The sequence below is a fragment of the Coregonus clupeaformis genome, chromosome 28, assembly GCF_020615455.1.
Source record: "Coregonus clupeaformis isolate EN_2021a chromosome 28, ASM2061545v1, whole genome shotgun sequence".
NCBI classification, from domain to species: domain Eukaryota; kingdom Metazoa; phylum Chordata; class Actinopteri; order Salmoniformes; family Salmonidae; genus Coregonus; species Coregonus clupeaformis.
The window spans coordinates 32,843,467-32,861,733 of NC_059219.1; the positions used below are offsets into that span (position 1 = coordinate 32,843,467).

Sequence of the window (18,267 nt, forward strand, 5' to 3'; positions counted from 1 at the left end):
TGTAACAAAGGCACTAGAGAAATGCACAAATACCATCCTGACGTATGTCTTTGGCTTCTCCAGGTGGGTGTGGGCACAGTGCATTAGGGACAGAACTGCATCATCAACACCCCTGTGCCGCTTGTAAGCAAACTGGAGTGGGTCTGTATAAGAGCAAACCTCCTGTTGTAGCTGGGAGAGAATCAGCCTTTCAAAGCTCTTCATCACTAGATGTTAAAGCTACAAGGCGGTAGTCATTGTTGCAGGAGGGGTTGCTCTTTTTTGTTACTGGGCATGTGGTGGACGATTTCCATATTGCTGGGATGGAGAAAACACATGGCATTTGCTTATGGCAACCCTTTAGTAGGAGACCACTAATGTTGTCTGGCCCAGGGGCTTATGACAACCCTTTAGTAGGAGACCACTAATGTTGTCTGGCCCAGGGGCTTATGGCAACCCTTTAGTAGGAGACCACTAATGTTGTCTGGCCCAGGGGCTTATGGCAACCCTTTAGTAGGAGACCACTAATGTTGTCTGGCCCAGGGGCTTATGGCAACCCTTTAGTAGGAGACCACTAATGCTGTCTGGCCCAGGGGCTTTTTTAAATTGTATTTGTCCTTTTTAAATACAGCTTCCACGTCTTTTGGTTGCGGCTCAACGTTTGTTACAGTGTGTGACATGTTAGATAGGTCAGAGATCAGCTCCTTCCTTTCCATTGCAAAGTCATGTTGGTCAAGTCTACAACAAAAACTGTTGATCATCAGCCTCGTTCTAATGTCGATGAAACTCACCTCACACGATCATTACCCTGACAGCACTTGAATATGAGCAGCACTGAAACTGAAGAAAAATCAGTGCAGTCTGCTGCCCATCTAGCCCTACACGTGTGTGTGTGTGTGTGTGTGTGTGTGCGTACTAGAAAAGCACAACAGAGAGTGTGTGTTGGTTGAGTGTTGTGAAAGCCACTCTTGTCTGGCAGTCCCTCCTCCCTCCAGCCACTACAACCCTCTGTCTGTCCTCCAGCCCTAGCTGTGGTATGGAGGCCATGGGCCACTGACCGCCAGGAAACACACACACTCTTACACACAACCACTCACTCACAGCATGCATGTACACAGCACATACACTGTACACACATTGTGCCTTGCAAATGTGCGCGCTCTCATACATGTAAGCACTCACGCAGCCAGGACACAAGCATGCAGACACACTCACACAACGTCACTCCAAACTCCCCACCACCTGTGAAGCCTTACTCTGCTGCATCCCACCAAGAAACACTCACTCCTGTCAGTTTGCAGAGAGAGAGGGAGGGAAAGAGGGGGATGGAGAGAGGATAAGGGGCATACTTGGAAGCTGAAGATGGAAAAGAGGATGGAGAGAGCAGCGATAGAGAGAGAAATCAGACAGAGGGGGGGTAGAGCAAGAGAGGAGGAGGATGAAGGAGGAGAGGAACAGAGATCTTTCTGTCAGTGGAGTTCCGCTCCCATGTCACTCAGCACAAACGGAAGCTCCCCACAGTGTGTGCGCTAAAACGTCAGATAAGACACACACACTAGGCCGTCTGTGCCACCCTGCACAGAGATGTGTGTGTGTTGTTTTTTCCTGTGCAAGGCTTTTGAAATGGGTGAAGACACTCACCTGCTGTTTAGATTCACACCAGATTACAGATTGCACACTCCTATCTGTCTCGCTCCATTCACCTGCTTGTTAATTCTTTCTCTCTCGGATCATATCTTTGGCAGTGGTCCCAGTTCAGCATTTCTCAGGAGTGTCATAGTGACAGTGTGATAATTACATTGCCTGGGTGTTGTTTGGAGCGTTTTATGATAACGGGCTACTTTTTCTAGTTGACTGAGAGAACACACAACAACAGAATGATCCTCAGCTCCCAGCTGCCACTTTGTGTCATATGATTGTAGTGAAACTAAAGTGTGCGTGCATGCATGACGGACTGATTAAAGTCAGCCTGTGAAATCTCTCTCTTTCTGTCTTCTGTTCTCTTTCTCACTGTCATACCCTTCATTTACAGGCTTCATTTTCCTACTCATGGAAAGAAATGAGTAGGCTAGTTGTCCTTGTGTGTGTTCGTTCGTACAGTATGTAGGCTAATGGCCCCACTAGGCCGTGCTGAAGCCAGGGGATCAGAGTATTAAGTCTGCCCCACACAGGGCTCTCTACACGTGGTAGAACACCAGACGCTCTCAGCACATCCCAGTGCCCTTGGAAAGATAGACAGACAGACAGGACCTAAGGAAGACTCAGCTAGGGTAGAAAGTAAAAAGTATTTTTAATGCAATAAACAAAGCCAGTCTGAAACAGCCAGTCTGCTGTGTGTGTTTCAGCCCCTGAGGACTGTGGGTACAGAGGGCAGCAGCAGCCATGTCCGGCTCCTATGATGACTCCATGATCGACGTCTCCAGTGACAGCTTCTGGGAGGTGAGACGGTAGACAACATACAGTATCTCACACACACTGAAAACATACCATTAACGAGCATATGTCATTATATGATATGCACGTAGCTGTACACTCACACAACTCCCACCCTGCCACACACGCCCACATCCTCTCACCTCCCCCCCCACCTCCCCAGGTGGGGAACTACAAGCGGACAGTGAGGCGGGTGGACGATGGCAGTCGCCTGTGTAACGACCTGATGAACTGTCTCCATGAGCGGGCGCGCATCGAGAAGTCCTACGCACAGCAGCTCACAGAGTGGTCCAAACGCTGGAGACAGCTTATAGAGAAAGGTAGACACACACACACACACACACACACACACACATTTCAGTGGTTCAAGCACTGAAGACAGGTGTGTGTTCCACTCCCTTTACCCCCTCTGTTCCCTTGGACTCTCAGTACCGCACTCTCCATCAGCGTGAGCATGTGTGTGTTATTATCTAATCGTGTGCCACCCCCAGGCCCCCAGTACGGGACCCTGGAGCGGGCGTGGGGCGCCCTGTGCACGGAGGCGGAGAAGGTGAGCGAGCTCCACATGGAGGTGAAGGCGGCGCTGATGGGGGAGGACTTTGAGAAGCTCAAGGTGTGGCAGAGGGACTACTACCACAAACAGATGATCGGAGGCTTCAAGGAGACCAAGGAGGCTGACGACGGCTTCCGCAAGGCCCAGAAACCCTGGGCCAAGAAACTGAAAGAGGTTAGGGAGTCATACAGACAGACACACACAGACAATACACACGTGCAAGCACACGGGCATGCAGATACCCACCACAAAGCACACACACACACACAGCATCATGAAATGAAGTTAGATGTGGATTCAGAGTGACGAGCAAGAACACAGAACTAAGAAGCTCAGATGTAAAGAAACACATGCATCAGCTTTACCCTGCATTTATCAGTCCATTGATTTCTGCAATAGCCACCACAATTATTCCCATCACCCCTCAGTTCACTTGAACACGTATCACTGACTCACTGCTTTGGCTGTTTTCAGCTCCTTCTCTCCTGGACTAGCGGCTATGCTGTACAACAAACAGGCCATTAGCGCTATATAAACAGGATATTTCATTAGAGTGTTGGCCATTCATAGGAAGCAGTGGCGTGTAACTTTCCACTGGCCACACAGGCAGCTACTGAGAAGGGGAAGGCCATTGCGTGTCGAACCGGCGCTCAGTTTCTCTGCTGCGGCATGATTTGTTATGGTGGGGGAAAGAATCTGGGCTGCTCTGCTGTGCTTTTGGCTAGTAGTAGTGCAGATGAACTGCAGCTTCTGTGACACACACACTCCCGCTTGCACAAACTGACACACACACTCAAATGACGTCTGACGTCACTTCTCCTCTGACCTGGGAGTTCTGGAACAGGCCTGTTTTGTTTCTGTCGCTATTTTAGTCGGCTGTTTACCGGGCTGGACGCGACCTTCCTGGTCAGAGTTTGTAGTGTACCAGTGTCACAACCTGAGACTTCCTGGTGTGTGTGTGAGATATGTCACAATAAGCCTCTTCCTGGTATTGTCATTGGGCGGTGACAGATTGGTAGAGTTGTGTGGGTTGGGTCAAGGAGGTAATTTATGTTCTTGAGGGCCAGACAGTGAGCAAATAGAGAGAGGAGATGGAAATGGGAAAACAGTCTTGTCTTAAAAGAAGAGGGTGGCATGGCCTTGTGTCTACTGCACGTGCGCACACACACACAAACTCATGTTTCATTCTCATCACATACACACACAAACAATTACACAGATAGAACACACACCATATTCCATATTTAAAATCTCACACTCAGCCTCACTCTGTCTTTTTCACACACACACAACTTCTGTTTCTATGATATAATCAGAGCAAATGGCAGACAAGCTGTTCCCTCTGTTCTTTGACTAAGTGGCCTTTATCAGAGATCCCATGATAAGTGGGAGAGGAACATTGCTGCCACTCTGGCCCTGTCCCAAACAACAGGAACTAATGGCCTTGTCCACTTCTCTCATTCCTTAAAAATGGTGGAAGAGGCTTCCTCTTTCCATTTGATGTAGATTGAATCAACCCCCCCGCCACCATTCCTCTCACCTTATTCTTTTGAATAATCAGCAACATAAGTGGACGCTTTTTGTGGTTTTATCCCCGCCCCATGGCAAAATGTGTAGAATGGCAACGAATCCCTTTGAAAACGGCCTATGTGGCATCGATATGACTCAAACAGTTATTCAAGTGTAAATATGAGAATTTTTGTCATATAGTCAGTCTCATCTAAAACAAAGTTTGGAAGATCCGTACGTCACAACGGGTAAATGAAGGTTGGGTTTTGATTTGACGATGTCCATTTTCCCACTAACATGGGGTAAACAGCTGCAGTGATTGCTCTCAATTCAATAGCATACAGTGAGACAGACCTTCCCAGCAGCTCCGACTTTGTTTACATAAGACAACACGTTGCGCATTCTTTTACTTGACAAATACTGCACCAAACACTTTAGATGTCAAATTGCACAACTAAAACATCCTCTGCAAAAACGTCAAAATGAATTGCAGATTTATTGAGTTATCTTAGATTCATTCTGGGGATTTTGAGGAAGTGAAATAGGCTTCCTTGCCTACAGTGTCTTATGGAGGACAAACATAATTAATCAAACGCATAATCGGTCAGGAAACACACCTCCAAGACAAATCTTGTTTTTCTAGTGAGCAACAGAAAAACGCACGTGCCAATCGGCGTGTTCAGTGGCTCTTTTAAAACTGTACATTTTTCTCTCCGCTGCCAAGTGGGGGGCCACAAATGTTTTGCCTGCGGGGTGGGGGGGCCCAGGCAAATCTTGCTTATGGCCCCCAAAAGGCTAGAGCCGGTCTTGTTCCTAAGCTTGTGTCTACCACTGAAAGGGTAGAATCATATTGAATAGTCACTTGGCTACTGCACAATGCTAACTTGGTTATCCATTGGCTACATAAGCATGATGTGATGATGTTAACCGCTGTACCTTACCTTCTCTGTGCCGTATGGCAGGTGGAGACGATGAAGAAGGCGTACCACGGGGCCTGTAAGGAAGAGAAGCTGGCCACAAGCCGGGAGAACAACAGCAAGATGGAGAACAACAGCAACCCTGAGGCCCAGAAGAAGCTGCAGGATAAGGTGGAGAAGTGCCAGCAGGAGATGGAGAAGGTAGGGATGGGGGTGAGGGGGGGGGGGGTCTGGGAAGGGGGGGTTACACTGGTGTAAAATCATCTCTACGTGGACGTGTGTTTTATGTCTATGTTGTGTGTCATGGCTGGAATGTGACTCTGTGACCATTGAGTATCTGGACAATATGGAGCAAATGTTTCAGCTGCGTATGTGCGTATGCATTGTGTGTGTGCGCTTGCCTGTGTGTATGTCTCCTTACCTGTGTGTGTGTGCTTCCCTCTATGATCCTCTGGGTCCCAGACTAAGGAGCGCTATGAGAAGTCTCTGGAGGAGCTGGACAAGATAACTCCCCAGTACATGGAGAACATGGAGCAGGTGTTTGAACAGTGGCAGCAGTTTGAGGACAAACGCATCACCTTCTTCAAAGCGCTTCTGCTGGAAGTCAAGCATCACCTCGACCTCTCCACCAATCACAAGTAGGCTATGACACCTCCACCAATCACAAGTAGGCTATGACACCTCCATCAATCATAAGTAGGCTAAGACACCTACACCTCTCCATCAATGACGAGTAAGACCCCTCCACCAATTATAAGTAAGACTCTTCTGCATCTCCACAAATCCCTAGTAAGACACCTCCACCTCTCCACAAATCCCTAGTAAGACACCTCCACCTCTCCACAAATCACTAGTAAGACACCTCCACCTCTCCACAAATCACTAGTAAGACACCTCCACCTCTCCAGAAATCACTAGTAAGACCTCCACCTCTCCACAAATCACTAGTAAGACACCTCCACCTCTCCACAAATCACTAGTAAGACACCTCCACCTCTCCACAAATCACTAGTAAGAAACCTCCACCTCTCCACAAATCACTAGTAAGACACCTCCACCTCTCCACAAATCACTAGTAAGACACCTCTCCACAAATCACTAGTAAGAAACCTCCACCTCTCCACAAATCACTAGTAAGACACCTCCACCTCTCCACAAATCACTAGTAAGACACCTCCACCTCTCCACAAATCACTAGTAAGAAACCTCCACCTCTCCACAAATCACTAGTAAGAAACCTCCACCTCTCCACAAATCACTAGTAAGACACCTCCACCTCTCCACAAATCACTAGTAAGAAACCTCCACCTCTCCACAAATCACTAGTAAGAAACCTCCACGTCTCCATATCAATTCCAAATGGACCCCTAGCCTCTGCATCCTATGCACTCTAAGCCTCATAGCTTGATTTGCCTTCTGATTGGCTGCTATTCAATTATCTTATATCTACAGGAGTGGCTAGGGAGTAGGGGATAAGGGTCCATTTGGATTTCAGCCTCTACAACCCAGATCTACCTAGAGGGGGGGATTTGGGATTGGACATCATTAGGATCTCTCTCTCCTCTCTTCCTGTTCTCTACCTCTCTAGATTCCAGACAGTTTTCCACACGTTGGAGGACACTATCTCTGCTGCTGATGCTGAGGAGGACCTCAAGTGGTTCCGCTCCAACCACGGTCCTGGCATGCCCATGAACTGGCCCCAGTTTGAGGTACGGGGAGAGGGATGAGGGAGAAGGATGGGAGATGAATGTGAGAGAGAGAGAGGGGTTTAGCTCCAATGAACTGGCCCCAGTTTGAGGTACAGGTATTGGGAGAGTATTGAGGAAATGAAAGATGGGAGAGAGAGAGTGGCTCAGTGTCAGTGAACGGTTCTGAGTTTGAGGTACATGGTGAGGTGAGAGAAGGTAGGCGAGAGAAGGGGAGAGCGAATGGTTCAGCTCCAATGAACTTGAAGGTAATATATTAAAACTGCTACTTTGAGAGAGGAAGAAGGAGGGAGTTCTCCAAGCCATACCCATGGACCGACTCTAGTAAATAAATAACTTTAGAAATCAGGTTACAATAGATTGAGACAAAGTTAGTCAGCCTATCGGTCAGTCAGTCCTTCATGTCCTCAGGAGCAGTTTCAGTACATTACAACCAGATCAGAGCGATCCGGTGTTGTCTTAGATTCTCTTCCCCTATTAGATTATCTTTCCCTTCATACGAACAGAAACTGAAAGCGCACATTATTCAGCCGAACGTCTTGCTTCCGGACAAGCTAAACACCTTCTTCACCCGCTTTGAGGATAATACAGTGCCACTGACGCGGCCCTCTACCAAGGACTGTGGGCTCTCCTTCTCCGTGGCCGACGTGAGTAAGACATTTAAGCGTGTTAAGCCTCGCAAAGCTGCCGGCCCAGACGGCATCCCTAGCCGCGTCCTCAGAGCATGCACAGACCAGCTGGCAGGTGTGTTTACGGATATATTCAATCTCTCCCTATCCCAGTCTGCTGTCCCCACTTGCGTCAAGATGTCCACCATTGTCCCTGTACCCAAGAAAGCAAAGGTAACTGAACTAAATGACTATCGCCCCGTAGCACTCACTTCTGTCATCATGAAGTGCTTTGAGAGACTAGTCAAGGATCATACCACCTCTACGTTACCTGCCACCCTAGACCCACTTCAATTTGCTTACCGCCCCAATAGATCCACAGACGATGCAATCGCCATCACACTGCACACTGCCCTATCCCACCTGGACAAGAGGAATACAGTGCCTTGCAAAAGTATTCATCACCCTTGGCGTTTTTCCTATTTTGTTGCATTACAACCTGTAATTTTAATTGATTTTTATTTGGATTTCATGTAATGGACATACACAAAATAGTCCAAATTGGTGAAGCGAAATGAAAAACATAACTTGTTTAAAAAAATTCAAAACAATTAATAACGGAAAAGTGGTGAGTGCATATGTATTCACCCCCTTTGCTATGAAGCCCCTAAATAAGATCTGGTGCAACCAATTACCTTCAGAAGTCACATATATAGTTAAATAAAGTCAACCTGTGTGCAATCTAAGTGTCACATGATCTCAGTATATATATACCTGTTCTGATAAGCCCCAGAGTCTGCAACACCACTAAGCAAGAGGCACCATTTACATTTTACATTTACATTTTAGTCATTTAGCAGACGCTCTTATCCAGAGCGACTTACAGTTAGTGAATACATATATTATTTTTTTTATATACTGGCCCCCCGTGGGAATCGAACCCACAACCCTGGCGTTGCAAACGCCATGCTCTATCAACTGAGCTACATCCCTGCCGGCCATTCCCTCCCCTACCCTGGACGACACTGGGCCAATTGTGCGCCGCCCATGAGTCTCCCGGTCGCGGCTTCGAACCAGGATCTCTAGTGGCACAGACCACTGCGCCACTCAGGACACACCACCAAGCAAGCGGCACCATGAAGACCAAGGAGCTCTCCAAACAGGTCAGGGACAAAGTTGTGGAGAAGTACGGATCAGGGTTGGGTTATAAAAAAATATCAGAAACTTTGAACATCCCATGGAGCAACATTTAAATTATAAAAAAATGGAAAGAATATGGCACCACAACAAACCTGCCAAGAGAGGGCCGCCCACCAAAACTCACGGACCAGGCAAGGAGGGCATTAATCATAGAGGCAACAGAGAGACCAAAGATTACCCTGAAGGAGCTGCAAAGCTCCACAGCGGAGATTGGAGTATCTGTCCATAGGACCACTTTAAGCTGTACACTCCACAGAGCTGGGCTTTACGGAAGAGTGGCCAGAAAAAAAGCCATTGCTTAAAGAAAAAAATAAACAAACACATTTGGTGTTCGCCAAAAGGCATGTGGGAGACTCCCCAAACATATGGAAGAAGGTACTCTGGTCAGATGAGACTAAAATTGAGCTTTTTTGCCATCAAGGAAAACGCTATGTCTGGCGCAAACCCAACAACTCTCATCACCCCGAGAACACCATGTTTTTCATCGGCAGGGACTAGGAAACTGATCAGAATTGAAGGAATGATGGATGGCGCTAAATACAGGGATATTCTTGAGGGAAACCTGTTTCAGTCTTCCAGAGATTTAATAATAATATGCCAGAGATTTGAGACTGGGACGGAGGTTCACCTTCCAGTTAGACAATGACCCTAAGCATACTGCTAAAGCAACACTTGAGTGTTTTAAGGGGAAACATTTAAATGTCTTGGAATGGCCTAGTCAAAGCCCAGACCTCAATCCAATTGAGAATCTGTGGTATGACTTAAAGATTGCTGTACACCAGTGGAACCCATCCAACTTGAAGGAGCTGGAGCAGTTTTGCCTTGAAGAATGGGCAAAAATCCCAGTGGCTAGATGGGCCAAGCTTATAGAGAGACTTGCAGCTATAATTGCTGCAAAAGGTGGCTCTACAAATTATGGACTTTGGGGGGGTGAATAGTTATGCACGCTCAAGCTTATTTCTTGTTTGTTTCACAATGAAACATATTTTGCATTTTCAAAGTGGTAGGCATGTTGTGTAAATCACAAACCCCCAAAAATCCATTTTAATTCCAGGTTGTAAGGCAACAAAATAGGAAAAATGCAAAGAGGGGTGAATACTTTTGCAAGCCACTGTACCTATGTAAAAATGCTGTTCATTGACTATAGCTCTGTACCGACTATAGGTTGTACCGAACACTGACTTATCAATGCACAGACCGTAACCAAGCTCTATCCAAGAGGAACTGATATCACTGTCAAAACAAAGTCATGGAGTATTATTCGGTTGGTGTCAAACCATGTTACAAAACAACAGATGGAAAAGCAAGGTATAGAATGGACACAATTATCTTTCAATATTACTCTGTACCGCACTACACTCTGTTAATTTATCTCCCATAGGAAGTTGAAGTGTTGAATCAGGTGTGCTAGTGCTGGGCTAAAGCAAATACACTGCTCAAAAAAATAAAGGGAACACTTAAACAACACAATGTAACTCCAAGTCAATCACACTTCTGTGAAATCAAACTGTCCACTTAGGAAGCAACACTGATTGACAATACATTTCACATGCTGTTGTGCAAATGGAATAGACAACAGGTGGAAATTATAGGCAATTAGCAAGACACCCCCAATAAAGAAGTGGTTCTGCAGGTGGTGACCACAGACCACTTCTCAGTTCCTATGCTTCCTGGCTGATGTTTTGGTCACTTTTGAATGCTGGCGGTGCTTTCACTCTAGTGGTAGCATGAGACGGAGTCTACAACCCACACAAGTAGCTCAGGTAGTGCAGCTCATCCAGGATAGCACATCAATGCGAGCTGTGGCAAGAAGGTTTGCTGTGTCTGTCAGCGTAGTGTCCAGAGCATGGAGGCGCTACCAGGAGACAGGCCAGTACATCAGGAGACGTGGAGGAGGCCATAGGAGGGCAACAACTCAGCAGCAGGACTGCTACCTCCGCCTTTGTGCAAGGAGGAGCAGGAGGAGCACTGCCAGAGCCCTGCAAAATGACCTCCAGCAGGCCACAAATGTGCATGTGTCTGCTCAAACGGTCAGAAACAGACTCCATGAGGGTGGTATGAGGGCCCGACGTCCACAGGTGGGGGTTGTGCTTACAGCCCAACACCGTGCAGGACGTTTGGCATTTGCCAGAGAACACCAAGATTGGCAAATTCGCCACTGGCGCCCTGTGCTCTTCACAGATGAAAGCAGGTTCACACTGAGCACGTGACAGACGTGACAGTCTGGAGACGCCGTGGAGAACGTTCTGCTGCCTGCAACATCCTCCAGCATGACCGGTTTGGTGGTGGGTCAGTCATGGTGTGAGGTGGCATTTCTTTGGGGGGCCGCACAGCCCTCCATGTGCTGCTGCCAGAGGTAGCCTCAGACCCCTTGTGAGACCATATGCTGGTGCGGTTGGCCCTGGGTTCCTCCTAATGCAAGACAATGCTAGACCTCATTTGGCTGGAGTGTGTCAGCAGTTCCTGCAAGAGGAAGGCTATGGACTGCTATGGACTGGCCCGCCCGTCCCCAGACCTGAATCCAATTGAGCACATCTGGGACATCATGTCTCGCTCCATCCACCAACGCCACGTTGCACCACAGACTGTCCAGGAGTTGGCGGATGCTTTAGTCCAGGTCTGGGAGGAGATCCCTCAGGAGACCATCCGCCACCTCATCAGGAGCATGCCCAGGCGTTGTAGGGAGGTCATACAGGCACGTGGAGGCCACACACACTACTGAGCCTCATTTTGACTTGTTTTAAGGACATTACATCAAAGTTGGATCATCCTGTAGTGTGGTTTTCCACTTTAATTTTGAGGGTGACTCCAAATCCAGACCTCAATGGGTTGATAAATTTGATTTTCCATTGATAATTTTTGTGTGATTTTGTTGTCAGCACATTCAACTATGTAAAGAAATAAGTATTTAATAAGATTATTTCATTCATTCAGATCTAGGATGTGTTGTTTTAAGTGTTCCCTTTATTTTTTTGAGCAGTGTATGTGCCCCCTGGTATGGATTAAGAAACACTGATTTAGCACACACTCTCACTTCATGTAGGTTCATTCAGTAATTAAAAACAAGCATTTGACTGCGTAGAATCTCTTCAGACATCGATGTTGGTAGTAGGGTTAGGGTAGAAGAAGAAGAGTAGAAGAAGAGCATTTCAAATGACCATAACACAAACACCACATCAAAACAACACTAAATGAAGAGTAACATTTATCACAAGACACCTCTTCATGATCAAAGACTAACTAATACTGTGCTTAGATGTATTCCTTTGGATCTAAAAGCACTGTTATTTAAATGGCTGTTCTTTACTTGGAAATAATGTTCCTGTCTTGTCCACCCCCAGGACTGGTCCTGCTCCCCTAGGTCCATAAGGTCCATTGTAGTGAGTTTTGCATGGGAAGGACTGTTCTATCACCGTGGTTCCTGGGGGAGGGTCACTTATCTCACTCTCCTTCCTCTGTTTGCGTCTTCTCTCTCTTTCTGTGTGTGTGTGTTCGGTTTCTGTGTGCCCATTCTGGCCCTCCTAATCCTTTACGAGGAGCACCTGCAAACACACAAGGAAGTGCACGCGTGCACACACACACACACACACACAAGTTTGATGAATGGCCTCTGCACCACGTCTGTCGAGTATGACCCGTGTGGGGATGTGTGTGTGACTGCCCCCTCCCTTCCTCCCCCTGTCTAATCCTATGGATGTTTATGTCTTCCTGGACGTCTGGATTCCAGAACACTCCCTCTCTCATCCTTCTCTCGTTCAGAGTTCCTCTCTTTAACCTTTCACCCCGTGGTGACCTCTGACCTCGTGTCAGCCCCTATGAACCCTGCAGGGGGTCACATGATGTCTGCCAGGTCGTGTGATGTCATTTGACTCTCTGGGTTCACCAGTCAGGCCCTGAGACTGACCTTTGAACTTCGAGAACAGCAAACTTATTATATCTGTGGGAACAGGGAGTGACTTGGGAAAAGGTAGAACTATAAGTGAAATGTAACCTCCATAGAGCTGTAGTAAGTCTAGGGATAAAGTGGCAGTATTGGACCATGTTAAAGTTTGTGTGTCTGTGTTTGTGTGTCTGTGGGCTTGCATTGCATAATGTTCTCCTAACGTTGGGATGAGGTTCTGTTGGTGTTGGTTGGGATAATGTTTTGATTCAAGCCCACTCCTTAGCTTCTGGTGGAGGTGTGTGGTGGCTCGGTGCTATGTCTGTCTTAATGGTGATGGATGTGTTTCTCTTAACTACACACACACACACACACACTCAGTACTCCACAGCCCTGGTCTTCAGTGTTTAGTCACAGCCTGAGAAATGTTTGGCTAACGTTACCTAGTGAGTGTGTGTGTGTGTGTTAGAGCATCAAACTTCCAATGAGTGTGCACTTGGGTGTAAGTGTGTGCATTATTTAAATGCTTGTCCTTAGTGTAGTATTGTTGCTAAGACAAGCAGTTTTAGTTACTAATGTTTGAACATTGATGCTGAATCCGTTGAGCTGAGCATGTGAATCATGTTCATCTGTGTCCAAGGGTACATGACTAATTGTGTGTGTGTGTGTCACAGGACTGGTCCATAGACTTGAACCGTACACTGAGTCGGCGAGAGACTAAGAAGAAGCCTTCCGATGGAGTCACCCTGACGGGCATCAGCCAAATGGAAGAGCAGCAGGCAGCTAAGAGCAGCAGCAGGTAACCACACACACACACTGTCAGGAAGTGGGAAGACATTTATCAAGGTGCAGTAGATAAACAAACATGTCGGAAGGCCAGTGAAAGAATGTAGCTTCCAATACTCTCTTACCACTGCCACACACACAAACATTCCACACACCACTTCTAAATCTAAACATCATAGTTACTGTTCCTCCACAACAAGGCTCTCTGCTGCTGATCGGGAGCGCTGGTAAAGCATTCCGGAGAATAGCCTTTGGAATGACGTCTTTCACCACTGAGCTGTTGCCATGGTCACAGTAAACATTCCTGTAACAAGCCCTGAGAAAACAGAGCTGCCCCACTGACTGTAACGGTTGCACAATGGTTGTTTAATGGTTGCACACTGGTGAATTGACTCCAAACATGCCCCATGGTGTGTGTAGGGTGTGTACTGGGGGAGTGTGTGTGTTAGTGGACACTGGAGGAGAAGAGGGGAGTTAATAAGAGGAATGTGAAGCACGCAAAGCATTTGACCCTTTGGTATCCATCAGATGTGCATACTGCCAAACATGGGTCTGCCTCGCACTACCAGCATAAGAGACACGTACTCTGTCACGTCACTTCTACAGTACGGTCTGTGTCTACAGGGGTGAAGGGGTGTGTGTGTCCATCAAAATTAGTTGGACTTACAGTGGAAATTAATTTTCACAGCTCACGACAACACAAACAATAGACTACAAACAATGGCCATATAAGGAAAAGGGCATAACCTCACTCCTTCCTTATCATGTTCATGCATTATGAGAGTTGGTCCACATTCCTGCGCCCTAGCAAAATCAGAGATACAACCACTACAAGGGATAGCACAGTCGCGGTCAAAGGTTTTGAGAATGACACAAGGATTGGTCTTCACAAAGTTTGCTGCTTCAGTGTTTTTAGATATTTTTGTCAGATGTTACTATGGTATAATTACAAGCATTCCATAAGTGTCAAAGGCTTTTTATTGACAATTACATTAAGTTTATGCAAAGAGTCAATATTTGCAGTGTTGACCCTTCTTTTTCAAGACCTCTGCAATCCGCCCTGGCATGCTGTCAATTAACTTCTGGGCCACAAGTTCTCAATGGGATTAAGGTCTGGGGAGTTTCCTGGCCATGGATCCAACATTTCAATGTTTTGTTCCCCGAGCCACTTAGTTATCACTTTTGCCTTATGGCAAGGTGCTCCATCATGCTGGAAAAGGCATTGTTCGTCACCAAACTGTTCTTGGATGGTTGGGAGAAGTTGCTCTCGGAGGATGTGTTGGTACCATTCTTTATTCATGGCTGTGTTCTTAGGCAAAATTGTGAGTGAGCCCACTCCCTTGGCTGAGAAGCAACCCCACACATGAATGGTCTCAGGATGCTTTACTGTTGGCATGACACAGGACTGATGGTAGCGCTCACCTTGTCTTCTCCGGAGAAGGTGTTTTCCGGATGCCCCAAACAATCGGTAAGGGGATTCATCAGAGAAAATGACTTTACCCCAGTCCTCAGCAGTCCAATCCCTGTACCTTTTGCAGAATATCAGTCTGTCCCTGATGTTTTTACTGGAGAGAAGTGGCTTCCTCGCTGCCCTTCTTGACACCAGGCCATCCTCCAAAAGTCTTCGCCTCACTGTGTGTGCAGATGCACTCACACCTGCCTGCTGCCATTCCTGAGCAAGCTCTGCACTGGTGGTGCCCCGATCCCGCAGCTGAATTAACTTTAGGAGACAGTCCTGGCGCTTGCTGGACTTTCTTGAGCGCCCTGAAGCCTTTTTCACAACAATTGAACCTCTCCTTGAAGTTCTTGATGATCTGATAAATGGTTGATTTAGGTGCAATCTTACTAGCAGCAATATCCTTGCCTGTGAAGCCCCTTTTGTGCAAAGCAATGATGACGGCACGTGTTTCCTTGCAGGTAACCATGGTTAAGAGGAAGAACAATGATTTCAAGCACCACCATCCTTTTTAAAGCTTCCAGTCTGTTATTCTAACTCAATCAGCATGACGGAGTGATCTCCAACCTTGTCCTCGTCAACATTCTCACCTGTGTTAACGAGAGAATCACTGAAATGTTGTCAACTGGTCCTTTTGTGGCAGGGCTGAAATGCAGTGGAAATGTTTTTGGGCGATTTAAGTTCATTTTCATGGCAAAGAGGGACTTTGCAATTAATTGCAATTCATCTGATCACTCTTCATAACATTCTGGAGTATATGCAAATTTCCATTATAAAAACTGAGGCAGCAGACTTTGTGAAAATTAATATTTGTGTCATTCTCAAAATGTTTGACCACGACTGTACATCTATCGAGCTATCCCCCTTAAAGGGAAAGTACATCTATCTAACAATCCCCCCTTAAATTGATAGTTTACTGCTATATGGGCATTTTTTTATAATTTGTTCACTTTAAAAGTTGTTTATGGGCAACTAACTATCGAGTATTATTTATTTATTTATTTATATATATATATATATATACAGACAGACAGACAGACAGACAGACAGACAGACAGACAGACAGACAGACAGACAGACAGACAGACAGACAGACAGACAGACAGACAGACAGACAGACAGACAGACAGACAGACAGACAGACAGACAGACAGACAGACAGACAGACAGACAGACAGACAGACAGACAGACAAGACAGACAGACAGACAGACAGACAGACAGACAGACAGACAGACAGACAGACAGACAGACAGACAGACAGACAGACAGACAGACAGACAGACAGACAGACAGACAGACAGACAGACAGACAGACAGACAGACAGACAGACAGACAGACAGACAGACAGACAGACAGACAGACAGACAGACAGACAGACAGACAGACAGACAGACAGACCCACCTACACATTCAAGGGTTTTTCTTAATTTTTACTATTTTCTACATTGTAGAATAATAGTGAAGACATCAGAACTATGAAATAACACATATGGAATCATGTAGTAACCAAAAAAGTGTTAAACAAATCAAAATATATTTCAAACATTCAAAGATTCTTCCAAGTAGCCACCCTTTGCCTTGATGACAGCTTTGCACACTCTTGGCATTCTCTCAACCAGCTTCACCTGGAATGCTTTTCCAACAGTCTTGAAGGAGTTCCCACATATAATGAGCACTTGTTGGCTGCTTTTCCTTCACTCTGCGGCCCAACTCATCCCAAACCATCTCAATTTAGTTGAGGTCGGGGGATTGTGGAGGCCAGGTCATCTGATGCAGCACTCAATCACTCTCCTTCTTGGTCAAATAGCCCTTACACAGCCTGTAGGTGTGTTGGGTCATTGTCCTGTTGAAAAACAAATGATAGTCCCACTAAGCGCAAACCAGATGGGATGGCTTATCGCTGCAGAATGCTGTGGTAGCCATGCTGGTTAAGTGTGCCTTGAATTCTAAATAAATCACTGACCGTGTCACCAGCAAACCACCCCCACACCATCACACCACCTCCTTCATGGTGGGAACCACACATGCAGAGATCATCCGTTCACCTACTCTGTGTCTCACAAAGACACGGCGGTGGAACCAAAAATCTCAAATTTGGACTCATCAGACCAAAGGACAGATTTCCACCGGTCTAATGTCCATTGCTCATGTTTCTTAGCCCAAGCAAGTCTCTTCTTATTATTGTTGTCCTTTAGTAGTGGTTTCTTTGCAGCAATTCGACCATGAAGGCCTGATTCACGCAGTCTCCTCTGAACAGTTGATGTTCAGATGTCTGTTACTTGAACTCTGTGAAGCATTTATTTGGGCTGCAATCTGAGGTGCAGTTAACTCTAATGAACATATCCTCTGCAGCAGAGGTAACTCTGGGTCTTCCTTTCCTGTGGTGGTCCTCATGAGAGCCAGTTTCATCATAGCGCTTGATGGTTTTTGCGACTGCACTTTAAGAAACGTTCAAAGTTCTTAATTTTCCGGATTGACTGACCTTCATGTCTTAAAGTAATGATGGACTGTAATTTCTCTTTGCTTATTTGAGCTGTTCTTGCCATAATATGGACTTGGTCTTTTACCAAATAGGGCTATCTTCTGTATACCACCCCTTCCTTGTCATAACACAACTGATTGGCTCAAACGCATTAAGAAGGAAAGAAATTCCACAAATTCACTTTTAACAAGGCACACCTGTTAATTGAAATGCATTCCAGGTGACTACCTCCATGAAGCTGGTTGAGAGAATGCCAAGAGTGTGCAATGCTGTCATCAAGGCAAAGGGTGGCTACTTGGACTTTTTTGGTTACTACATGATTCCATATGTGTTATTTCATAGTTTTGATGTCTTCACTATTATTCTACAATGTAGAAAATAGTAAAAATAAAGAAAAACCCTTGAATGAGTAGGTGTGTCCAAACTTTTGACTGGTACTGTATATATATCTACAAAGTACAGGTCTAGGATCAGCTTACCTTCCACAAACCTTAACCTTAACCATTAGGGGGGAAATACAAAACTGACCCTAGATCGATGTCTAGGGTGACTTCAGATCTCAGTAGCTCTCTGCCTGCATTTTGACTCAGTGACCTCGGCTCAGATAAGTTTAGGGTTAGGGAAAATAGGATTTTGAATGGGAATCAATTGTTTGGTGCCCACAAGGATAGTAAAACAAGTGTGTGTGTGTGTGTGTGTGTGTGTGCGCATTTCCATTGTACACTTCAATCAAGATTAGTTGTACTCAAAGTGGA

At 46.1% G+C, this 18,267-nt stretch overlaps 1 protein-coding gene across 4 annotated transcripts in view; it reads left to right on the plus strand.

Moving 5' to 3' along the window:
* The window catches only part of LOC121543439 (protein kinase C and casein kinase substrate in neurons protein 2), a 40,694-nt gene that overhangs the window by 16,271 nt on the left and 6,156 nt on the right, over positions 1–18,267 (plus strand). For 2 of the 4 annotated variants that reach the window (XM_041853312.2, XM_041853314.2), the window contains exons 2-9: positions 2,325–2,418; positions 2,576–2,732; positions 2,904–3,139; positions 5,437–5,592; positions 5,854–6,029; positions 6,980–7,100; positions 12,247–12,285; positions 13,460–13,584. In XM_041853312.2, the coding sequence (XP_041709246.1) occupies positions 2,362–2,418; positions 2,576–2,732; positions 2,904–3,139; positions 5,437–5,592; positions 5,854–6,029; positions 6,980–7,100; positions 12,247–12,285; positions 13,460–13,584 (1,067 nt within the window). In that variant the 5' untranslated portion in view covers positions 2,325–2,361. The remainder of the gene's footprint in view (positions 1–2,324; positions 2,419–2,575; positions 2,733–2,903; positions 3,140–5,436; positions 5,593–5,853; positions 6,030–6,979; positions 7,101–12,246; positions 12,286–13,459; positions 13,585–18,267) is intronic. The other 2 variants (XM_041853313.2, XM_041853315.2) reach the window with 1 other exon arrangement.